Source organism: Vitis vinifera, chromosome 9 (assembly GCF_030704535.1).
Source record: "Vitis vinifera cultivar Pinot Noir 40024 chromosome 9, ASM3070453v1".
NCBI classification, from domain to species: domain Eukaryota; kingdom Viridiplantae; phylum Streptophyta; class Magnoliopsida; order Vitales; family Vitaceae; genus Vitis; species Vitis vinifera.
This window is the reverse complement of record NC_081813.1, coordinates 936,997-957,500: the sequence shown is the minus strand read 5'-3', so window position 1 is coordinate 957,500 and position 20,504 is coordinate 936,997. Positions and strand designations below refer to the sequence as shown.

Below are 20,504 nucleotides of genomic sequence, written 5' to 3'. Positions count from 1 at the left end.
AAATAGATGATTTCCCACTTGGTTTTTTTATTTTTATTTTTATTTTTCTTTTGAGAATTTCTTACATATATATATATATTTTGTGGAAATCGTCTCTTTAAGAGACAATTTCTCACTTGGTTTTTTTTATTTTTATAAAACCGTCTCTTGAAGAAACGATTTCTCATTTCTTAATTTTTTTATTTTTTATTTTTTTTTTGTGAAAATCGTCTCTTCAAGGGACGATTTTTCACTTACAAGTTATTTTCTCTTTCCTATTTGGACAAAACTACGATAGATTTGAAATTATTTTTTCTATTATAATAATTTTAAACTTATTTTTTTAAAACTGATGTACTCTTATCAAAAACAAAAATGTGTGTGTAAAGGAACAACCCGAGGGGAGGGCGCTTTCTCTCTGGTTTCTTAAAAGTAGTACTGCTGCTGTCGACCAGCTACTTTCTTTGAATTATTGCTATAGAAACACGCTCCCTGGTTTCTTAAAAGTAGTACTACTGCTATCGACCAGCTACTTTCTTCGAATTATTGCTACAGAAACACACTCCGACAGTCGTTTAAAACTACTAATGCAACCCATTCAAGGGTCACAAAGTCACCATTCTCACTGCCATTGGCCACCATCTCCAGCCATCCACCTTCTCACCAGTACACTACTCCCACCCTTTTTTTTTTTTCTTTTTTTCAGAAAAAGTGGGTGTGAACCTTTCAATTTTGGAATCAAAGTGGGCATGTACCCTCAAAGTAAAGAGTGAGATTTTTTTTTATAAGACAACAGTAGTTTTAAATAATAATTTCTAAATTATCGTAATGGGAAAAATAATTTCAAATCTATCATAGTTTTGTTCAGATAGGAAAGAGAAAATAACTTGTAAGTGAAAAATTGTCTCTTCAAGAGACAATTTTCAAAAAAAAAAAATAAGAAGTAAGAAATTGTCTCTTTAAGAGACGATTTACTCTTAAAGAAATGATTTCCACAAAAAAAAAAAAAATATATATATATATATATATATATGAGAGAAATTCTCACTTAAAAGGGGGAAAAAAAAACAAAGTGAAGAGACAATTTCCACACAAAAGTGAGAAGTGGGAAATTCCACCCCACCTTTAAAGGTGAGAAATTCTCACTTCAAACAAAAACAAAAAAAAAAACAAAAACCTTCAAAAATCCATTTTTTCTCTTACTAAATAACATACTAAATTTAACTTCTTTTTTTTTGTTTGAAGTGAGAATTTCTCAAAGGTGAATCGTCTCTTGAAGAGACGATTCTGCTTGGGCTTTTTTTAAATAATATACTAAATAATTATTTAATAAATTAATAACAATTGTTTTTAAAATTTATTTATCACATAAATTGATAATAGTTTTTTTTTTTAATTCCAAAGTAAGAGAAAAAAAAATAGATTATTTATCTTATATTAAATTTAGTATGTTATTTATATATTAAATTTAGTAAATAAAATTAATTAATTTTATAATATATATTTATAATAATTGTATTATTATATAAATAGAATAAAGAATGGAAAATTTTGATTTTTGAAGGTTTTTTTTTTCTTCTTTTGAAGTGAGAATTCTCACTTTTAAAAGTATGGAAATCGTCTCTTGAAGAGACGATTTTCGATTTTCCAAATGTTTGTTTTTTCAATTTAAGTGATAATTTCTCACTTTTGTTGTCGTCTCTTAAATAGATGATTTCCCACTTGGTTTTTTTCTATTTTTATTTTTATTTTTCTTTTGAGAATTTCTTACATATATGTTTTTTTTTGTGGAAATCGTCTCTTTAAGAGGCGATTTCTCACTTGGTTTTATTTTATTTTTTTATTTTTTTTAAACCGTCTCTTGAAGAGACGATTTCTCATTTCTTAATTTTCTTATTTACTATTTTTTTGTGAAAATAGTTTCTTCAAAAGACGATTTCTCACTTCTTAAATTTTTTATTTTTTTTACTTACAAGTTATTTTCTCTTTCCTATTTGGACAAAACTACGATAGATTTGAAATTATTTTTCTTATTACAATAATTTAGAAATTATTTTTTAAAACTACTCTACTTATCAAAAACAAAAATGTGTGTGCACTATCAGTGTTAAGACGAATCTGGGGCCTTCTCTCTGGTTTCTTAAAAGTAGTACTGCTGCCGACCAGCTACTTTCTTCGAATTATTGCTACAGAAACACGCTCCGGCGGCCCCACGAGACGACTCTCTCTCTCTATCTCTTCTCTTTCTTTTTTGGCCTGGCCTTTTCTCTGGTTTAAAACTACTAATGCAACCCATTCAAGGGTCACAAAGTCACCATTCTCACTGCCGATGGCCACCATCTCCGGCCATCCACCTTCTCACCAGTACACTACTCCCACCTTCATGAGCGGAATACCGTGAACAACTCCAACCAACCCACCACCGTCATACTCTGGTACATTTCCCTTCTTATTTTGCTTTCAAACCGACTTCTTTCTTCTTCTTCTTTTTAATTATGCTTTATTTGTTTATCCTTCTCAGAAATTGTTTAAAATTCATGAGACGTTGGATTGCATGGATTGACTCGGAGAATGTTGAGTTCGTTTAACGGCTTCAATTGTATCAAGGTCTAGGCTGGTTGAAACAATGCCGACTTTTGTTCTCCTTAAAATTCTATTTCTAACTGTGCGAACATAGGCTTAAGATTCATAACACAGGCTTAAGATGAGCTCTTAAGGTGAACTGATATGATATTCTGCCTATTATTCTTACTCTGGAATTCCTATGTTTCACCTGAATTCTATTTACACTTGTGAATCCCAACTAGAGAGCTCCTTAAAATTTTATTTCCCGACCTATTTGGAAAGAGCTACTCTAAAGCCTATTCCATTAGTCACTTTTCAGTCGAAAGCCAGTAAGTTTCATAGATCACTTTTCTCAGGGTGCTCGTAGATCAGGGAATAAAAAAAAACACTTCTCATTCAGAAGCGGGAAAGGACAGATGAATTAAGCGGTCATCGAGATCTTTATAGAAAATAAAAGCATTTCCAAAAATTCCTTTGGAAATGCCGATGAGCGAGGAGGTAGGGGATTTTTAACAAGAGTATTTTTTTAAACTGTCATCATCATGTAACGTTTACTCGTAATAAGTTTTTTATTTTTATTTTTATCAAAGTGGGCATGTACCCCCAAAGCAAAGAGTGAGTGCGTATAAAAGAACAATCCTATATATGCCATCAGACTCCCCACCACAAACCTTCTTCCTTCCTGAAAAAGATGCTTTTTTTGTATATATCCCACTGTGACCAAGTCCTACATTCCATTCCCTGAGTAGATTTCTCATTCTCTCCACTTCCTATTATAGCTGGGCACAAGGAGTTACAATATTGAGGCACTAGGATTGGAATGAAATGAAGAATTAGTTCCAGGAGAGCAAAAACCAGGCCAATCCGTTGTAGTTGAGCTTCACTCAAGTTCTTAGTGTGCACAACCAGCCAACAATGCTAATCACATGTAAGTTCATATTCTGTTCCCACCAATCTGTCTCTTGTTCTTTTGGCTCTAATACTTTTTGAATGTTCAGTTGCTAGCAGTATGATTTTTATGGAGAAGAGGTCAGTAATCCAGGTTATTCCAGAAAGTGTGCGCAAACTTTGGAATGAGTGGGAGCTCCGCGTGATGGTTCTACTCAGCGTCTCCCTGCAGATTGTCCTCATCCTCTTCAGCAAGCGACGAAAGTATACAACCACGCCTTGGATCAGAATCCTGATTTGGTCGGCATACCTGTCAGCAGATTGGGTGGCAACGGTATCCCTGGGTACCCTCTCCAGCAGCCAAGGAGATTCGGATGGTAAATTTCTGGATCCGAACTACACCCTCATGGCATTTTGGGCACCATTTCTTCTCCTACACCTTGGTGGCCCGGATACCATCACTGCTTACTCCTTGGAAGACAATGAGTTGTGGTTAAGGCACTTGCTTGGACTCGTTGTTCAAGTTGGAGTGGCTTTTTATGTGTTTCTGAGGTCATGGGCAGGAACTCGACTCACATTTCTGTCCATTCCAATGTTTGTTGCTGGAATTATCAAGTATGGAGAGAGGACTTGGGTTCTCATGTCTGCAAGCAGCAATCACTTGAGAGAGTCTTTGCTTCCATCTCCCGATCCTGGACCGGATTATGTTGAAATCATGAGAGGAGATACAGCGATTGTGTTTCACAAAGATAAGGGCGACATTACTAGTCCTGATGGAAAATATATTGATGATGCTTACTCCTTATTTGATAAAGCTTACTCCTTATTCAAGAACCAATTCCGGCATCTATATGCAGACCTCATCCTCAGCTTTAGTGACAGAAAAAACAGTGAGCCCATCATCAGGCACCTGTCACCCGAAGAGGCCTTCCAAGTGGTAGAGATGGAGATCAGTTTTATGTATGATGTGCTCTACACCAAGGCAACTGTGGTTTATTCTCTCCTAGGCATTCTTCTCCGCACTGCCAGCTTCTTCTCCACTATTTCTACCTTAGTGATCTTCTGCTTCTTCATCGATAAGCATGAGTTCTCAAACATTGACATCAACATTACTTACTTATTACTCTTAGGAGCTATTTTTCTAGAGATTTATGCTATCATTATGCTGATTTTGTCTGACTGGAGGATCGTCTGGTTGAGCAGTAAGAAGAACTCCCTTACTGATTCCATTTGCCGGGCCATCACCCCTTTTCGATCAGTTTTAACCAGTGACAAGAGATGGCCTGGACGCATGGCACAGAACAACTTAATTAATTCTTGCCTCAGAGACAACACTAAGTTCAATCAGGTTCCCAGGTTCTTTGACATGAACAGATTCTTAGAGAGGTACTGGTACATGAAGTGGGAGAAGGTGGATGACATGAAGGAACCCATCTTCAGCTTGGTCCTACAGATGACAAATCATGCCAAGGATCTCAGGTCACTACTAAAACACAGAGGTGATTATGTGATTACGAAATGGGGGTTTATTGAGACACTTGGTTGGAGTGTAGTTGATGTAGAATTTGATCACAGCATCCTCCTTTGGCATATCGCAACAGATCTCTGTAGCTATTCTGATGAGGACCCCAATCCTAAAGCAAGATGCAAAATAAGCAAATGCTTATCCGAGTATATGTTGTATCTGCTAGTCATGTGTCCATTTATGCTGCCTAAGGGGATAGGGGAGTTTAGGTTCCGAGACACCTGTGCAGAGGCCTAAAGATTTTTCAACAAAAAAGCGAGTTTATATCTACCAAAAATGAAGCTTGCAAATTGTTGCTTCAAGTTAACACGAAATATGAGCCCAGAGAAGTGAAAGGAGATAAAAGCAAGTCAGTGTTATTCGAGGCATGTAGGCTTGCCAAAATGTTGGAATCTCTGGAAATGGGGGCTCGACAGAAATGGGAGATGGTAAGTGACGTGTGGGTGGAGATGTTGTGCCATGCTGCCACTCACTGTGGGTGGATTCAACACGGTCAGCAACTTAGGCGGGGCGGGGAGTTGCTCACTCGTGTGAGCCTACTCATGGCACACCTCGGTTTCAGTGAGCAATTCCAAATAGCGGAAGGTGAAACAGGCTTCGCTCGCAGTTTCACTGAAGAATTCAGTATGAGGGGCTGGAACAATTCCGGCCGTTACTTCTATAATTTAGATTCTGGGGTTACAGGACAGATACGTATTTAACTGGACGTATGTAATTTAAACACCTTATTTCTTACATGTATTTTCGATGTAGGATGGGATCTAAGAAGGGTAGAGAAATGCTCACAATAAGAACATACTATGGAGGCCCAATTCTACAGCCCACTCTCCCTTAGGCCTTATGTTCCCTCATACATTGTTGTAGGCCCAATCACTGAATTGGAAATTTAATGCCCCATTTTTTTTCTGTCTGCCTTCTCATGCAGGGCACATCTTGGTTTAAGTGGGCAATTCCAAATATTAGATGGTGAAGAAGTACAGCCAATCCTTGGCCACCCTTAATATTCCAAATATTCATATGCTGAGGGTTTATGTTATTATCCTAAATGCAAATGCATATGCATTTGACTTAAAAAAGAATCAAGTGTGTTTTTAGACTCTGAATGTAAATGAATAAACCAATACTTGTGCAAGGGTCAGCTGTTTTTAGGTTGAGCCATTTACAGACCTAGAATTCTCTTTCCTCTGTTTTTTTATGTTCTATTTTGGTACCAGAGCAAACAGGCACCATCATATAAATTGTAGTTGATTCAATATTCTTGCCTCCCTTTCCATCTGCAATAGAGCAAAAACGTGGCATTGTTGGGTGTTGATCTGTAGGTTTTAAAAGTGTTGATTTCAGTGTTTCTGTAGTAGTCCATTGTTGATGGATGGCAGATTTTAAGTCAGGTGTGGGTGGAGATGTTGTGCTATGCTACTAGTCGTTGTGGATAGATTCAAAATGGTTAGTAGCTTAGACGAGGCCGAGAGCTGCTCACACATGTACATGTCTGCCTTCTTGTGGCAAACCTTAGTTTTAGTGAGCAATTCCAAGTACTGGAAGGTGAATAGAGTTTGCCACAAAACTAATCCTTTTTCAAAAAAAGAAAGAAAGAAAAAATCTCATTCTATAATACATTTGAGAATATTCCTCAAACTAGTCTTTAGCACATCACCTTTTCTTTTTTTTTAAAAGGAATGTAAAGTGAGAATTTTTTTTTTTTTTTGAAAAAGGGTTACTTTCATTGTAAACTTAGGTGAAAAATTAGATTATGACTTATAAGTAAGCTCATGGGCCTAGTGTACCTTCATGACCTCTGATTATTCATTGACAAGAGCAAGCATGCAGCTCATGAAAGTATATTTGTTGATAAAAAGCTACAACATGCTCTTATTTGATATTTCAATCCATAGCATCTGATTAAAAAAATTTGTAATTTTATGCTGTCAAAGGTAGTTTCAAATACTACATTCAATGATATAAGTACTACCTTTAATTTATTTAGATGTTATATTTGATGTTAGAATGTCTAAAATTTGAATTACTTTTAGAGGTTTTTATTTTTTTTTTATCAAAATTTTGTCCCAAAACACACATTTTCCTACTATGAAAGTAAAAAGGTTTTCCCATTGTATGCAAACTTATTTTAGAAAAGATGATAAATTTGAAAACAAATAGACCTAAAATGTTCTCAAATAAAAAAGGCAACCAAATTAACAAAGCTTTGACTCTATCTAGGAAGTGTATTTTTTAAAACAGCTCAAAAAAAATGGTTTTTGAAAATGATTTTTTTGATGTTTTATAAAATAAAAATTTGTTTGGAAATTTAAAATGTTTTGAACCTTTTTTTATATATTTTTCAAAAATAGCTTTTATCTAGGGTTCTTTATTTTCAATTATTCTCTATATTTATATAATTATTTTTTAAAACAATCCTTAAAAAAAATTGAAATTAAACAACTAAAGTATGTGTTCTAAAAAAAACCTTGTTTTATATTTTTTATAACAAAAAAAACTATTTTCTATTTTTTGAATTGTTAAACATGTTTTCCCATTTTTTTATTCTTAAAAACAGAAAAAATGGTTTTGAAAACAACTTCCAAACACACACTGTTTATCTTCCTCTTGTTTTTCTTTAAGCATATGGTTTTCTATCTTTTCCTCTTGAAATAGCTTGAATTCCCTAAAATTCTAAAAGTATATAGATGAAAAACTCATAAGAATAACCCTAAGATTAGGTTTAGAACCTAAATCAAAGAATGAGAAATCAATTTTATTCTTATTTATTACTTTATTTGAATTATTTTTTAGAATGGAAATAAGAATAAAAAATTCATTAGAATAGAAACCAAATCCCATTCTCATTGGTATTTTGATTCCTCTTCTTTACATAATAGTGTTTCTACCCTCTTACAGGCTTTAAAAAAACCTTAATAACAACATCACATCTTCCAAATACACGTCACCCCCACCAACTTCAATATGCTCTCCATCGTCTCTTCCAAAAAAGCAGTAGTAGTAGCAGTAGTAGTAGTGTTTCTACCCTCTTATAGGATTTTAAAAAACCTTAATAACAACATCACATGTTCCAAGTAGTATCAAGCATGTGGTTAGAGGGACAACTCTCTAGTAGTAGTAGTAGTGTTTCTACCCTCTTATAGGCTTTAAAAAAACCTTAATAACAACATCACATCTTCCAAATACACGCCACCCCCACCAACTTCAATATGCTCTCCATCGTCTCTTCCAAAAAACCATCACCCCCCATTTCATTATTTTAATGGTGTTTCACACCCTCTCTTATCTTCCTCTTTGGCCAATGATCAAACAGTTCTACACCCCTTCTCTTCTTCATCCATTATTTTTCCCTCACAATGACCATTGAAGAACCTGAGCCTAACCCCACTTCTGATCACATCCTGCATTGTAGTTCAAACAGGCCACCACCTCCATGGCAATCCTAGTCTCACGAAATCTCAGGCAGCAGCACCAACCAACCCACCACCATCACACATTCACACTCTGGTATTTTTCCCTTCTTATTTTGCTTTCGAACCGAGTTATTATTATTATTATTATTATTATTATTAATCGTAGTAGTGGTAGTATTAGACGCTTTAAATTTCTGAAATGGATTGAATCGATTGACTCGGAGAATATTGAGTTCGTTTAATGGCTTAAACTAGTGTTTTCTATCCCATGAATAAATTTTTGTTCTTTCTGTTTTTCCCTTATGGATGGGCATAAGAAGTTACAATTGTGAGGCAGTAACATTGAAATGACCTCAAAAATTAGTTCCCAAAATCTGTTCTAGTTGAGCTTCACTCAACTTCTTAGTGTGAAAAACCAGCCAACGTAACAATGCTAGTCACATGTAAGTCGATATCATTTTTCCAACAATCTATCTTTTAGTCTTCCTTTTTAGCCCTAATGTTTTTGAATGTTTAGTTGCTAGTAGTTTGATCTTGATGGAGAAGAGGCGAGCTACGCAAACTTTGGAATGAATGGGAGCTACGCTTTATGGTTCTACTCAGCCTCTTCCTACAAATTGTCCTCATCATCTTTAGCAACCGACGAAAGTACACATTTAGACCTTGGATCAGAATCCTGATTTGGTCGGCATACTTGTCGGCAGACTGGGTGGCCACAGTATCCCTTGGTACCCTCTCCAACAGCCAAGGAGATTCGGAAGGTAAACTTCTAGATCCAAACTATACCCTCATGGCATTTTGGGCACCATTCCTCCTCTTGCACCTTGGCGGCCCGGATAACATCACCGCTTACTCTTTAGAAGATAATGAGTTGTGGTTAAGGCACTTGCTTGGATCGGTTGTACAAGTTGGAGTGGCTTTCTACGTGTTTATGAGGTCTTGGGCTGGAACACGACTCACATTTCTGTCCATTCCAATGTTGGTGGCTGGAATTATCAAGTGTGGAGAGAGGACCCGTGTTCTCAGGTCTGCAAGCAAGAATCACTTTAGAGATTCTTTGCTTCCAGTTCCTGATCCTGGACCTGATTATGCTGATTTCATGAAGGGATATAGTTCATGGAAAGATGAACGGCAGGTTGATAGAACAGGAAGGGAGATTGGTGAAAAGCCACCTCAATCTACCGTTGGTGATGGCATTACTGTTCCTAGTAGAAACTATATTGACAAAGCTTACTTCTTATTCAAGAACCAATTCAAGCATCTATATGCAGACCTCATCCTCAGCTTGGATGACCAAAAAACCAGTGAGGGCATCATCAGGTACATGTCATCCGAAGACGCCTTCAAAGTGGTGGAGATGGAGCTCAATTTTATGTATGATGTGCTATACACCAAGGCAACAGTGATTTATTCTCTACTTGGCATTCTGCTCCGTTCCACCAGCTTCTCCTTCACTATTTCTACCTTAGCAGCCTTCTACTTCTTCATCGATAAGCACGAGTTCTCAAACATTGACATCGACATTACTTACTTATTACTCTTTGGAGCTATTTTTCTTGAGGTTTATGCCGTCACTAAGCTGATTTTGTCCGACTGGAGCATTGTCTGGTTGAGCAGCAAGATGAACTCCCTGGCTGATTCCATTTACCGAGCCATTACCTCTTTTAGATCAGTTATAACCAGTGACAAGAGATGGTCTAGACGCATGGCACAGAACAATTTAATTGATTCTTGCCTCAGAGACAAAACCAAGTTCAATCAGGTTCCCAGGTTCCTTGACATGAACAAATTCTTAGAGAGGTACTGGTACATGACTTGGGAGAAGGTGGATGACATGAAGGAACCCATCTTCAGCTTGCTCCTAGAGATGACAAATGATGTCAGGGATCTCAGGTCACTACTCAAACACAGAGGTGATTATGTGATTACAAAAAGGGGGTTTATTGAGACACTTGGTTGGAGTATAGTTGACGTGGAATTTGATCACAGCATCCTCCTTTGGCATATTGCAACAGATCTCTGTAGCTATTCTGATGATGACCCCAATCCTAAATCAATATGCAAAATAAGCAAATGCTTGTCTGAGTATATGTTGTATCTGCTAGTCATGTGTCCATTTATGCTGCCAAAAGGGATAGGGGAGTATAGATTCCGAGACACTTGTTCAGAGACCAAAAGATTCGTCCAGCAAAGAAGCGAGTCCATATCTAACAGAAATGAAGCTTGCAGATTGTTGCTTGAAGTTGACACAGAAGTTCAGCCCAAAGAGGTGAAAGGAGATAAAAGCAAGTCGGTGTTATTCGAGGCATGTAGGCTTGCCAAGGAGTTGAAATCACTGAATATGGAGATGGGAGAGAAATGGATGATGGTCAGTCACGTGTGGGTGGAGATGTTATGTCATGCTGCTAGTCATTGTGGATGGATTCAACACGGTCAACAACTTGGACGAGGCGGCGAGCTGCTCACTCATGTCTCCCTTCTTATGTCACACCTCGGTTTAACCGAGCAATTCCAAATATTGGAAGGTGAAAATATACCAAAAACAATACCCAAACCCCTCTTCACGGTGCCTCCTTTGTCTCCCTCGTCTCCCCATGCCCCCTCTGACAGCATCTCCTCCTCGTAACTACACGCCTTATTAACATAAAATGTAGGCCCAGACATAGACGGCCTGTAGCGTGCTTGTGACTTAAATACCTCATTTCTTTCGTGACTTGTCGATGTGGGATGGGATTTTAGAAGGGTAGAGAAACGCTAAAATATGAATTTCCTATGGAGGTCGATTCCTTTTTAATCCTTCTCCATATTTGCACAATTATTTTTTAAAATAACCCTAAAAAATCAGGTAAAAATAATTCAAAAATATTTTTAAAAACAAATTTCATATGGTCAAATGGGTTCTTATTTTTCTTTTATTTTTTAAAAAGAGATGAAAACAACTCATACTTGTTCTATAAAAATTATTTTTCACTTCACTTTATTTTTAAAAATTGTTTTCAAAGAGCAACAACAAAACATTTTTTTAAAAAAATAAAAATAATTTTATATTTTTAAAAACAAAAAACCGTTTTTAAATTACACAACCAAATAGGCTCATATATTTTCTATTTTTAAAAACAAAAACGGTTTTTATAAACAATTAACAAGTCCTTAAAACCCTTATTTTTTTTATATGTTTTCAAGTGTGAAAATTAGAGAATTTCGTATTGCGATGATAAGGAATAGACCCTTGGTCTCCACTAGAAAGAAAGAGGAGGGGTGAGCACAAGGCCTCTTATAATTTTTTTGTTAAAATAAATGTTGATGTAATATTGAAGTTTGAAATATTGAATTTTTTCATCGATAAATCAAATATAGGAGGTGGTCGAAACAATATCAGCCACCGATTATCGGTCAAGAGGAAAATTGGGAAAATCGTCGAAATATCGGTTGTAGAGAGATATATCAGTGAAAAAAATCGGGTATGAGGTGACTCGCCCGTCAAGCAAGGGTGGTACCAAAGAATCGCTAATTTTTTGGTGCCTTTACCCTTTGCATCCAATGGCTAAATTTAATTTTTTTTAACATCTGATGGCCCAGATTTCACTCTTGTTTTTGTAAAGGCTTGGTTGCAATGCCCAGCCCGCTGCAAAGGCATAAATTTGAATTTTTTTTTAGCCCTACTATTGCCAAGATTCAAACTTAGGCCAAAAGGCTTTCGAGGATTTCAAGCTTGTTTACCACTAGACCATCTTTTCAATATATATATACATAATAAATATCTTAAAGTTTATTATTAAAAAATAAATAAATAAATTCTAATTATGCTATTTAAAATTTTATTTAATTAATTAATAAATATATAAAAACCACCATTACAATTTTCTTAACAAGTGTTTTTTAATATCATTTATATGATAATTAAATATATAAAAATATAAATATTAAAAATTCATATATGTATCATCATTTATTTTATATTTTTCAATACATTTAAATTATTTAAATTATAGTTTTAATATTAAATGTATCATCGTTATCTCATTAATTCTATTTTAAAAAATTACTATTACTTCACCTTTAAATTTTTTATATTTATCCTTTTTAATTTTGAATGTTTTTATTTTAAAATATTAGAAATATAATTTTATTCAAAAAATGTTAAAATATAAAATAAAAAAAAATTAAGTTCAAATATTTTATAAATTAAAATTGGTTAAATAAATAATAAATTATTAATATTGACGTATCTTTGTTTACCGATAGTTTTCTCTTTAACCATACTTATGTCAATTACACTTAAAAAATAACTTTTAACATATATATTTTTATTTATTTTATCATTTTTTGGAGTTTCTCAAAATATTTCCATGAATTTTGAATCATTTTTATCTTACCGATATTTTTATCAAAATATCCAACTAATATTTCTTCGACATTCTAATTTATCCATAAAATCCAAAGTATCGATATATTCGTATTTATCGATATTTCAAATCTTGGATGTAATCTTGGTTTTTTATGTTTTTAAAATTTTCTTTTAGTTAAAAATTTTAAATAAATATAAATATTTAACTTCATTTACAATGATAAATATCGAAATTATAAAAAATTAAATAATATAATATTTTTAAAATTATAAAATAACAGGATGTATAACTTTCGACATGTGAATAAAATTAAACAATAAATTTTTTTCCACCTTGAATACATCTTCACACTTAAATATTATATATATTTTATATAATCAAATTAAAAATATTAATATTTTTTATATTTATTCTTATTATGATTTAATATGATAATAGTAAGTATAAAAATACAATATTATTAATTTTTTAATTATTTTAATTATATATATATATAAATTCCTTACAATTATTTTAATTTTAATAAAATATAAATTACATATTTATGATGTCATATGAACATCATGATTTAACCACATTTACCAATGAACCAAACATAATTTAATAACATTATTGGTTGAATGAGCATTTGATTTTGAAAACATTGGAAAGACCTTGTTAGGGGATTACGTTTTATATATTTAAACATTGTTAAGTGCTAAAGTTCTTTTATTTTATTAATATTTGAATGTTATTAAATACTAAATTAGTTTTTTTATATGCTAAAAGCACCCAATAATGGTGTTAATGATTACGTTTCTTCTTATTTTATATAATTAAATTAAAAATATTTGAAAACTAATCATTTGGAGAAAAAAAATTAATGTAACAAGTTTCTAAATACTTCAAAATAACAAGATTTATAATAATAACAAAATTTTATAATAATTAATTATATAGTTGGTTAAGAAATTGATAATTAACTTGTGGTTAGGGGGTGTTTTAATTATGTTTGATTAATAACTAAGTATTGAAATTTTTCTAGATTAAGTTGTATTATTTACTTAGTAATTTTTGTGTGACACATCTTTAAATTTATGAATTTGTGATTGAAATGTATGTTTGATTATTCAAGTTAATTCTTTAATTTTTAGGTTTTTAATCAGAGAAAATTCAAAGAAAACAGAGGAAGGAAGGTGACAAAAGCCTTGAATATTTAAATGGTGAAGCAGAGTTTGCCGTCTCTTGAAAATTCAAACTCAACCCCGTCGCTCTCTCCAACTTTTAAAGCCCCTCACCATCTCCAATCAAGTTTGGCGGATCTCCATCACCATGACATATACAAATGAATAAGTTAATACCCCAACAAAAAAACAAAGAAACCCATGTTTCTACCCTCTTATAGGCTTTAAAAAAACCTTAATAACAACATCACATCTTCCAAGTACACACCACCCCCACCTACTTCAATATGCTCTCCATCGTCTCTTCCAAAAAACCATCACCCCCCATTTCATTATTTTAATGGTGTTTCACACCCTCTCTTATCTTCCTCTTTGGTCAATGATCAAACAGTTCTACACCCCTTCTCTTCTTCGTCTTATTTTTCCCCCACAATGACCATTGAAGAACCTGAGCCTAACCCCACTTCTGATCACATCCTGGATTGGCTGGAGGATTCGGTTTCGTTTCTTCCGTCTTTCTTGGATGATCCCTACGGCTCCGGCGATATCAGCAGCTATCAATGGTGGGATCAGGGCCAGGAGCTGGACCAGGATTTTACTAGTTATACTGATAATTCAATCAACTGCAACTCCGCTGCCGTCGCCGGTGCTGTAACTCCCTGTGATCCTGCGAGTGTTGATCATCTCCAACTGTCTGATTCGTCGAAGAAGAGGAAATCCCCGGATGACCCAGCTCCCAGAGTGGCCCCAAATCATCAGAGAAAGAATCAGGGCCGGCGCGCTAGTGAGACTGAAGATGGGGATGCGGTTGAGGAGGCTGTGGCAGCGAAGAAATCCGTCGGAAGCAAGAAAGCCACAGGTAAGGCTACAGGGAATAACTGTAATAACAGTAATAGCAAGGAAGGGAGGTGGGCTGAGCAGCTGCTCAACCCCTGCGCCACCGCCATCACCGCTGGAAATCTATCCCGTGTTCAGCACCTCTTGTATGTCCTCCATGAGCTGGCATCCTCCACCGGCGACGCCAACCACCGGCTGGCTGATCATGGCCTGAGAGCCCTGTCCCACCACCTATCCTCCTCTGTCTCTGTAGGGCCTATCACCTTTTCTTCCACAGAGCCGAGGTTTTTCCAGCGATCCCTTCTCAAATTCTATGAGGTTAGTCCCTGGTTCGCCTTCCCCAACAATATTGCAAATACATCCATCCTGCAAATTCTCAATGGGGTGCCATCCCGCTCGCGAAATCTTCACATCCTTGATATTGGAGTCTCCCATGGTGTGCAATGGCCGACGCTGCTCGAGGCCTTGAGTCGTCGGTCTGGCGGCCCTCCTCCACTGGTTCGCCTCACGGTCATCGCCGCCACCAGTGACAATGATCAGAACACAGAGACCCCATTTTCAATAGCTCCACCAGGGGACAACTTCTCGGCCAGACTCCTCTCCTTTGCCAAGTCCATGAACATCAATCTGCAGATCAACAGGCTTGACAACCACCCATTACAAAGCCTCAGTCCCCAGCTCATCGACACCTCCCCTGATGAAACCCTAATCGTTTGCGCGCAGTTCAGGCTGCACCATCTGAATCACAACACCCCTGATGAAAGAACTGAGTTCTTGAAGGTACTGAGGAAGCTGGAGCCAGAAGCAGTTATTCTAAGTGAAAACAACATGGACTGCAGCTGCACCAACTGCGGGGACTTTGCAACTGGGTTCTCCAGGAGGATAGAGTACTTATGGAAGTTTCTGGATTCGACAAGTGCAGCATTCAAGGGCCGAGAAAGTGAAGAGAGAAGGGTGATGGAAGGAGAAGCTGCCAGGGCATTGACAAACCCAGGAGAGATGAATGAGGGAAAAGAGAAATGGTGTGAGAGAATGCGGGGGGTCGGGTTTGCAGGAGAGGTATTTGGGGAGGACGCCATTGATGGAGCTCGGGCGTTGTTGAAGAAGTACGACAGCAACTGGGAAATGAGAGTAGAAGAGAAAGATGGGTGTGTGGGGTTGTGGTGGAAAGGGCTACCTGTTTCCTTTTGTTCACTCTGGAGGCTGGAGGATACCAAACCAAATAACAGTTAGAAAAAAAAAATGGTCCTGGTCATCTCCCACGTTTTTCTCTTCTCTTCTGTGTAAATTTCAAGGAGCATTACTACTAGGCTACAGACAGGAAAGACTGAATCTCAACTGTATTCTTGCTAGATGCTTGATTTTGTTCTGCAGCTTTTCAACTTTAATCCACTCGAGAATTCTACATTTGGTTTAAGTTGATAATTAAGTTGATCCATTGTTTACTGTACAAAAGCTATCCCAGTATCAATTACAACATTTCAAGTTTTTGATCTTTTTTCTCTGTACCTCGCCTAACATAAAATTAGTAGAAACTTTTTGCCCAATATCCACAAAAGAGTTCAGTATCAGCATCCGAGGATGTGTTAATTTCTTTTGATCTCAAGCTCTTGACTCAAGGAGTCCAGCCCGAAATGCTACTGCTACAGCTTCACCAAGAAAATGTCGAAGATGCTTTAAGTCTGCTTCGGTTGTAACCCAAAATCGTTCCATGTGATCCTGACTAACGAACTACCTTAGAGACCAGTGAACTCTTGCCCCACAGTAGGCCCATAGAAGGAAGCAGCAGTTCTTTGTCCCTCAAGAGCCATATATCCTCACAGAACTTCGGATTATCTGTCGACACACAGGACATTTTGGGGACAACTCACGCTCAACTGATAGGGCACAGCGTTGGCAACATACGAGATGCCCACATGGAACGAATGCAGACCTCTTTCTCCTCATCAGGCAGATGACACACAGCTCTCCATCTGGAACGTCCCCTGCATCATCTTCTGCAATCTGGGTATCAGTATCATCAGTAACAGCTTGGCTTGGTGGCCGGACCCCTCTCTGTTGCCTCCACTCCTTCCATCTATTCCAGTTCCTTAAGACAATCAAAATTGAATAAGATTCAAACTAAATTCATCCTCACAACCATTATCGAGTTAGAAATATATTAATTTTGGGAAAATATTCAAAGTTATGGTACCTCACAACAGCATAGCCAAGAACACCAATGGACACTGAACCAAGAATGACACCACTCCAAAATAGTACTTTTGACTTAAAGACAAGATCCACCACCATCTGATCCTTACTCATCTCAGACCTGCAGAAGCACACAAACAAGCAGTTATTCCACATGGAGTGGCACCACAGGAAACAAGAGAGCAAGATGCTGCCAAAACAATGAAGAATAATAGTTTTTCTTATTTCTTTCAATGTTGTTACATGAAATCAAACATGGAACCTCACCCAATCCCCATCCCAGCCACTAGCTGCTTGATCCAAGTCTCAAGGGCTCTAAAACTCAAAAGGGAATTGGGTGCTTAGACGAGTTGGAAAGCAGAATCAGTAAAACAGAGAACAAGAGAACCTGTACATGAATATATTGGTGTCTGTATAGAGATAAACATATTTCAACAATAAGAGATATTACCTACTATCTAGAAAAAGAACATAATGCCTAGTGGCAGACATTCAAGAAGCAATGCAAACCACATTTAATCGTTCTAGATAGGATCAATTGACCCTATTACAAGCTAACCATTATCTTTTTACCTTTTCAAATGGAATGGTAATAGCCACCCAACTTCACTCTGATAGTCCTAGATGTACCAGGAAAACAAAAACAAACCTAACTAAATGCTTTCTGGAACAACTCTCTTACAGGAAATAAGGAAGATCCTTGCATGATTTGATCTCAGGAATTCCGTTCTTTAAACTGCAAATGCCAACTGCAGTTATCTCCTTCCCTAAGGGCAGAAGTTTCTCTTCATCCAGAAGACCAACCTTCAAAAAAGGCACAAATTACAATATCAACTATCTGTAATAAATCAAACATATCTAAAGGCAAAAGAATTGGGTAGGGGGAGGAGGGGGCAAAATGGGGGGATAGAGAGAGAGAGAGTTTCAGCTTCAAGATAAAAACAATTAGTTTTTCAGACTCACAGGGTAGTCATGACCAAAAAGTGCTTGGAGGAACGTATAAGGAGAAGCATTAACAGGCTGTAATTGATGATAAACTGTTGTAAGAGGTAAGGGATGTCTTGAGCCATCCATGTTCACAATGACATAATCAGATTGTGGCCACCGACCACCTTCAACAAGAATAAAAGGAACCTGTAAGGAAAGAAATAAACAAGTCATCATAAGTCTCACTTCTATTCAACAAACCATGAAGAAGCAAAGGTTAGCCTGAAATGCTTGAAATATTAGAATCAAAGATTAAGCATCTTAAGAGATCAAAAGCATGGAACACAGCACAGATGAATAAAAAGACTAAAACTAAACTTTGTAAGAAAAAGACAAAAAGCAAGAATAAGGATGTTCATGAGCTAGAGAGCTGAACTAAAGAAATTAATATAATAGAGGATTGCATTTGACTTCAACTGAATGCTTAGTTAAATTTTAATAAGCATTCTTAAGAATAACTTAGACCATTCAAACTCAAACAAATCTTAAAAGTTCCCACATTTGACATCACAAATTGGGATACAGAAAGGTATCTTAAATCTTTGGCACAAAACAAGAACCAATAAAAAGTTATCACATGGAACTGTTCCTGTAAAGCAAAATCTTAGCAATACTTATAGAACATATAAACCTGGAAAATTCGGGATAAACAAAAAAATGTTTATCAATCTTGCTTTTGAATGCTTGTACCAAAGATAAACATTATTTGTATACATAAATTTTCTTGATCTACCAGCTAAGATATCCAGAAAACTGAAGAAGTGGATGGTTTGATGAATATACCGTTCTTAATGAGGTAGATTCTTTTTCTTTCCAGGATCTTGCAAACAAGGTGCGTATATCAGAAGTCCATCCAAAAAAACCCCTCCACTCATTGTATATACACTGCCAAAATACAAACCACAAAATCAAAAGGGGAGTTCTTCAAAAGTGAAGCACAAATTAATGTAACATTTAGGCACATAGATAAAGTTCAAAATTGCAATGCTGTACATAGACAATCAAGTGAGTGATGTTATTAACTAATCTTTGATCAATATGATAACCCATGTAGATAACCAAATTTTGGGGGATAAAAACATAAGCTTAATTAGTGATTCCACAATTAAAGAGCTCTAAAATAGACAAGCTAATGAGTTTTCCTCACAGTTATAGAATTGTAGAATGCAAATTACATTGCTCTGTTTCTTTGTTGAGGAAAGGAAAAGAAATTATAGTTCTGAATCTTTAAAAAGGGGGGGGGGGGGGGGGGAGGAAAGAAAAAAATCCATATTTGAAACCTTAGGAATAAAAAGATCTTCTAGGATGAAGTGTTGAATCAAGTTCTTGGAATTTGAGGCCCTCAATCCCGATGCCCTAATTTCATGCTACCGATAGTAAATCATCAGCTCTCTTAGTTGTCAAGAAGACCAAAAGTTCATACAGTGCTATCACTAGATTTCATCGAAAGAAGTCAAATTCTCGTTCAACTTTCCCTCAGTTTTCTCGACAACCAAATGGGCACTAAAGTAGCTCCTTGTTCCAAACATAATGTTGACCTTCGCTACAAAATAACGCTTATATAAGACTACCACTACGATCTCATTTAAACAAGCTCAATTTCCGCTTAGGGGAGGTGAATTTACAAATATTTCCCCGCAGAAATTCAAATTCCCATTTTCTTTTGCTCCTTTCTCTTGCCAACCAAACGGAAATAAAGGTAGCTAAATTTCAAACATACCGTTTGCGTTCGCTGCAAGATGACACCTTTCTCGCCTGATTCGTGAGAGACGAGAACATTGGGACGCAAGCTCTTCCAGTTGCCGTCAATGGCCGATTTCGCCTCGACGGTGCCGCGGACGACGACGAGCAGGCCATCGGACGACGTAGACTGGTCGGATTCATCGTCGCTGGAGGGAGAGAGGAGGGATCGGAGATCGGAGACGCGGAAAGACGGAGACTGATCAATTTGGCGGAGGGCGGAGGAGGTGGATGAGAGCCTGATAAAACTGCGAACGGCGACGTAGGCTAGGGCTAAGCCGAGGATGGCTCCGTCGGCGGCTAGGGCTACTTGAGCGAGGATCGCCGCCGCTGCTTGGTCGTGTGCGGACATGTGGCGGTGGCGTTGCGACGGAGACGGCAGGAGTGGTGGTGGATTTGCAGTTCAGTGGGATAAAGCTGAGACTTTTTTATAGGATCTGAAAACGGCGTCGTTTAATCCATCGTTTCTCATCCTAGCTTCCATAAAACGCAGCGTTTCATGCTTGTAGCCGTCCTAGACGTGGTTCAAAGAATATCGCCCGTAGTGCACAAAATGCGTTGTTTTCATCCCCACCACACGATTATTTATTTTTCAAGAATCCATCATTTTCTTGCTTTCACTCTTAAGCTCATTTTAAAATTGTAAATGACTTTTGAAAAAATTTGAAAGTTGCTTCTTTCACTAATAATTTTTAATCTAATTTTCTTAATATGTATTATTAAATTTAGATTATTATATAAAGATATATACATATAAAAAAAATACTTAATCATAAATAAATAATATCAAAATACAAAAAATAAATAAATTTAAATAAATAAAAAAGACTAAATATTAATATATAAAAAAAAACATAACTTGTATATG

At 36.3% G+C, this 20,504-nt stretch overlaps 4 protein-coding genes across 4 annotated transcripts; 3 read left to right on the top strand and 1 right to left on the bottom strand.

The window, feature by feature from the left end:
• The first annotated feature begins 2,510 nt into the window (after positions 1-2,510).
• On the top strand, positions 2,511-5,863 carry LOC100251477 (uncharacterized). Its single transcript, XM_059739420.1, has 2 exons — positions 2,511-3,472; positions 3,543-5,863. The coding sequence occupies exons 1-2, from the start codon at positions 3,460-3,462 to the stop codon at positions 5,192-5,194; spliced, it is 1,665 nt and encodes a 554-aa protein (XP_059595403.1). The 5' UTR covers positions 2,511-3,459; the 3' UTR covers positions 5,195-5,863.
• Positions 5,359-10,993, top strand: LOC100256613 (uncharacterized). Its single transcript, XM_059739813.1, has 2 exons — positions 5,359-5,650; positions 9,072-10,993. The coding sequence occupies exons 1-2, from the start codon at positions 5,359-5,361 to the stop codon at positions 10,991-10,993; spliced, it is 2,214 nt and encodes a 737-aa protein (XP_059595796.1).
• Positions 10,994-13,888: 2,895 nt separating this feature from the next.
• LOC100261706 (protein NODULATION SIGNALING PATHWAY 1) lies at positions 13,889-16,016 on the top strand. Its single transcript, XM_002273072.4, has one exon. The coding sequence runs from the start codon at positions 14,312-14,314 to the stop codon at positions 15,947-15,949; it is 1,638 nt and encodes a 545-aa protein (XP_002273108.1). The 5' UTR covers positions 13,889-14,311; the 3' UTR covers positions 15,950-16,016.
• Positions 16,017-16,123: 107 nt separating this feature from the next.
• LOC100242895 (E3 ubiquitin-protein ligase SPL2) lies at positions 16,124-20,193 on the bottom strand. The gene is made up of 6 exons (XM_002273980.4): positions 19,617-20,193; positions 18,680-18,781; positions 17,873-18,043; positions 17,592-17,713; positions 16,911-17,030; positions 16,124-16,805 (listed from the first exon to the last, which is right to left on the bottom strand). Exons 1-6 carry the CDS (start codon positions 19,986-19,988, stop codon positions 16,517-16,519), a joined length of 1,176 nt encoding a protein of 391 aa, XP_002274016.1. The 5' UTR covers positions 19,989-20,193; the 3' UTR covers positions 16,124-16,516.
• Between the last annotated feature and the right edge of the window lie 311 nt (positions 20,194-20,504).

Bases quoted from the DNA above. Each gene is read 5' to 3' on its own strand.
- LOC100256613 (XM_059739813.1), top strand. From the start codon at position 5,359: ATGGGGGCTCGACAGAAATGGGAGATGGTAAGTGACGTGTGGGTGGAG. The intron at 5,651-9,071 runs GTATTTAACTGG...ACTTGTCGGCAG, and splicing joins TGGGGTTACAGGACAGATAC to ACTGGGTGGCCACAGTATCC.
- LOC100261706 (XM_002273072.4), top strand. From the start codon at position 14,312: ATGACCATTGAAGAACCTGAGCCTAACCCCACTTCTGATCACATCCTG.
- LOC100242895 (XM_002273980.4), bottom strand. From the start codon at position 19,988: ATGTCCGCACACGACCAAGCAGCGGCGGCGATCCTCGCTCAAGTAGCC. The intron at 17,714-17,872 runs GTGAGTCTGAAA...CCTTTTTTGAAG, and splicing joins TTTTTGGTCATGACTACCCT to GTTGGTCTTCTGGATGAAGA. The intron at 16,806-16,910 runs GTACCATAACTT...GATTGTCTTAAG, and splicing joins CTTGGCTATGCTGTTGTGAG to GAACTGGAATAGATGGAAGG.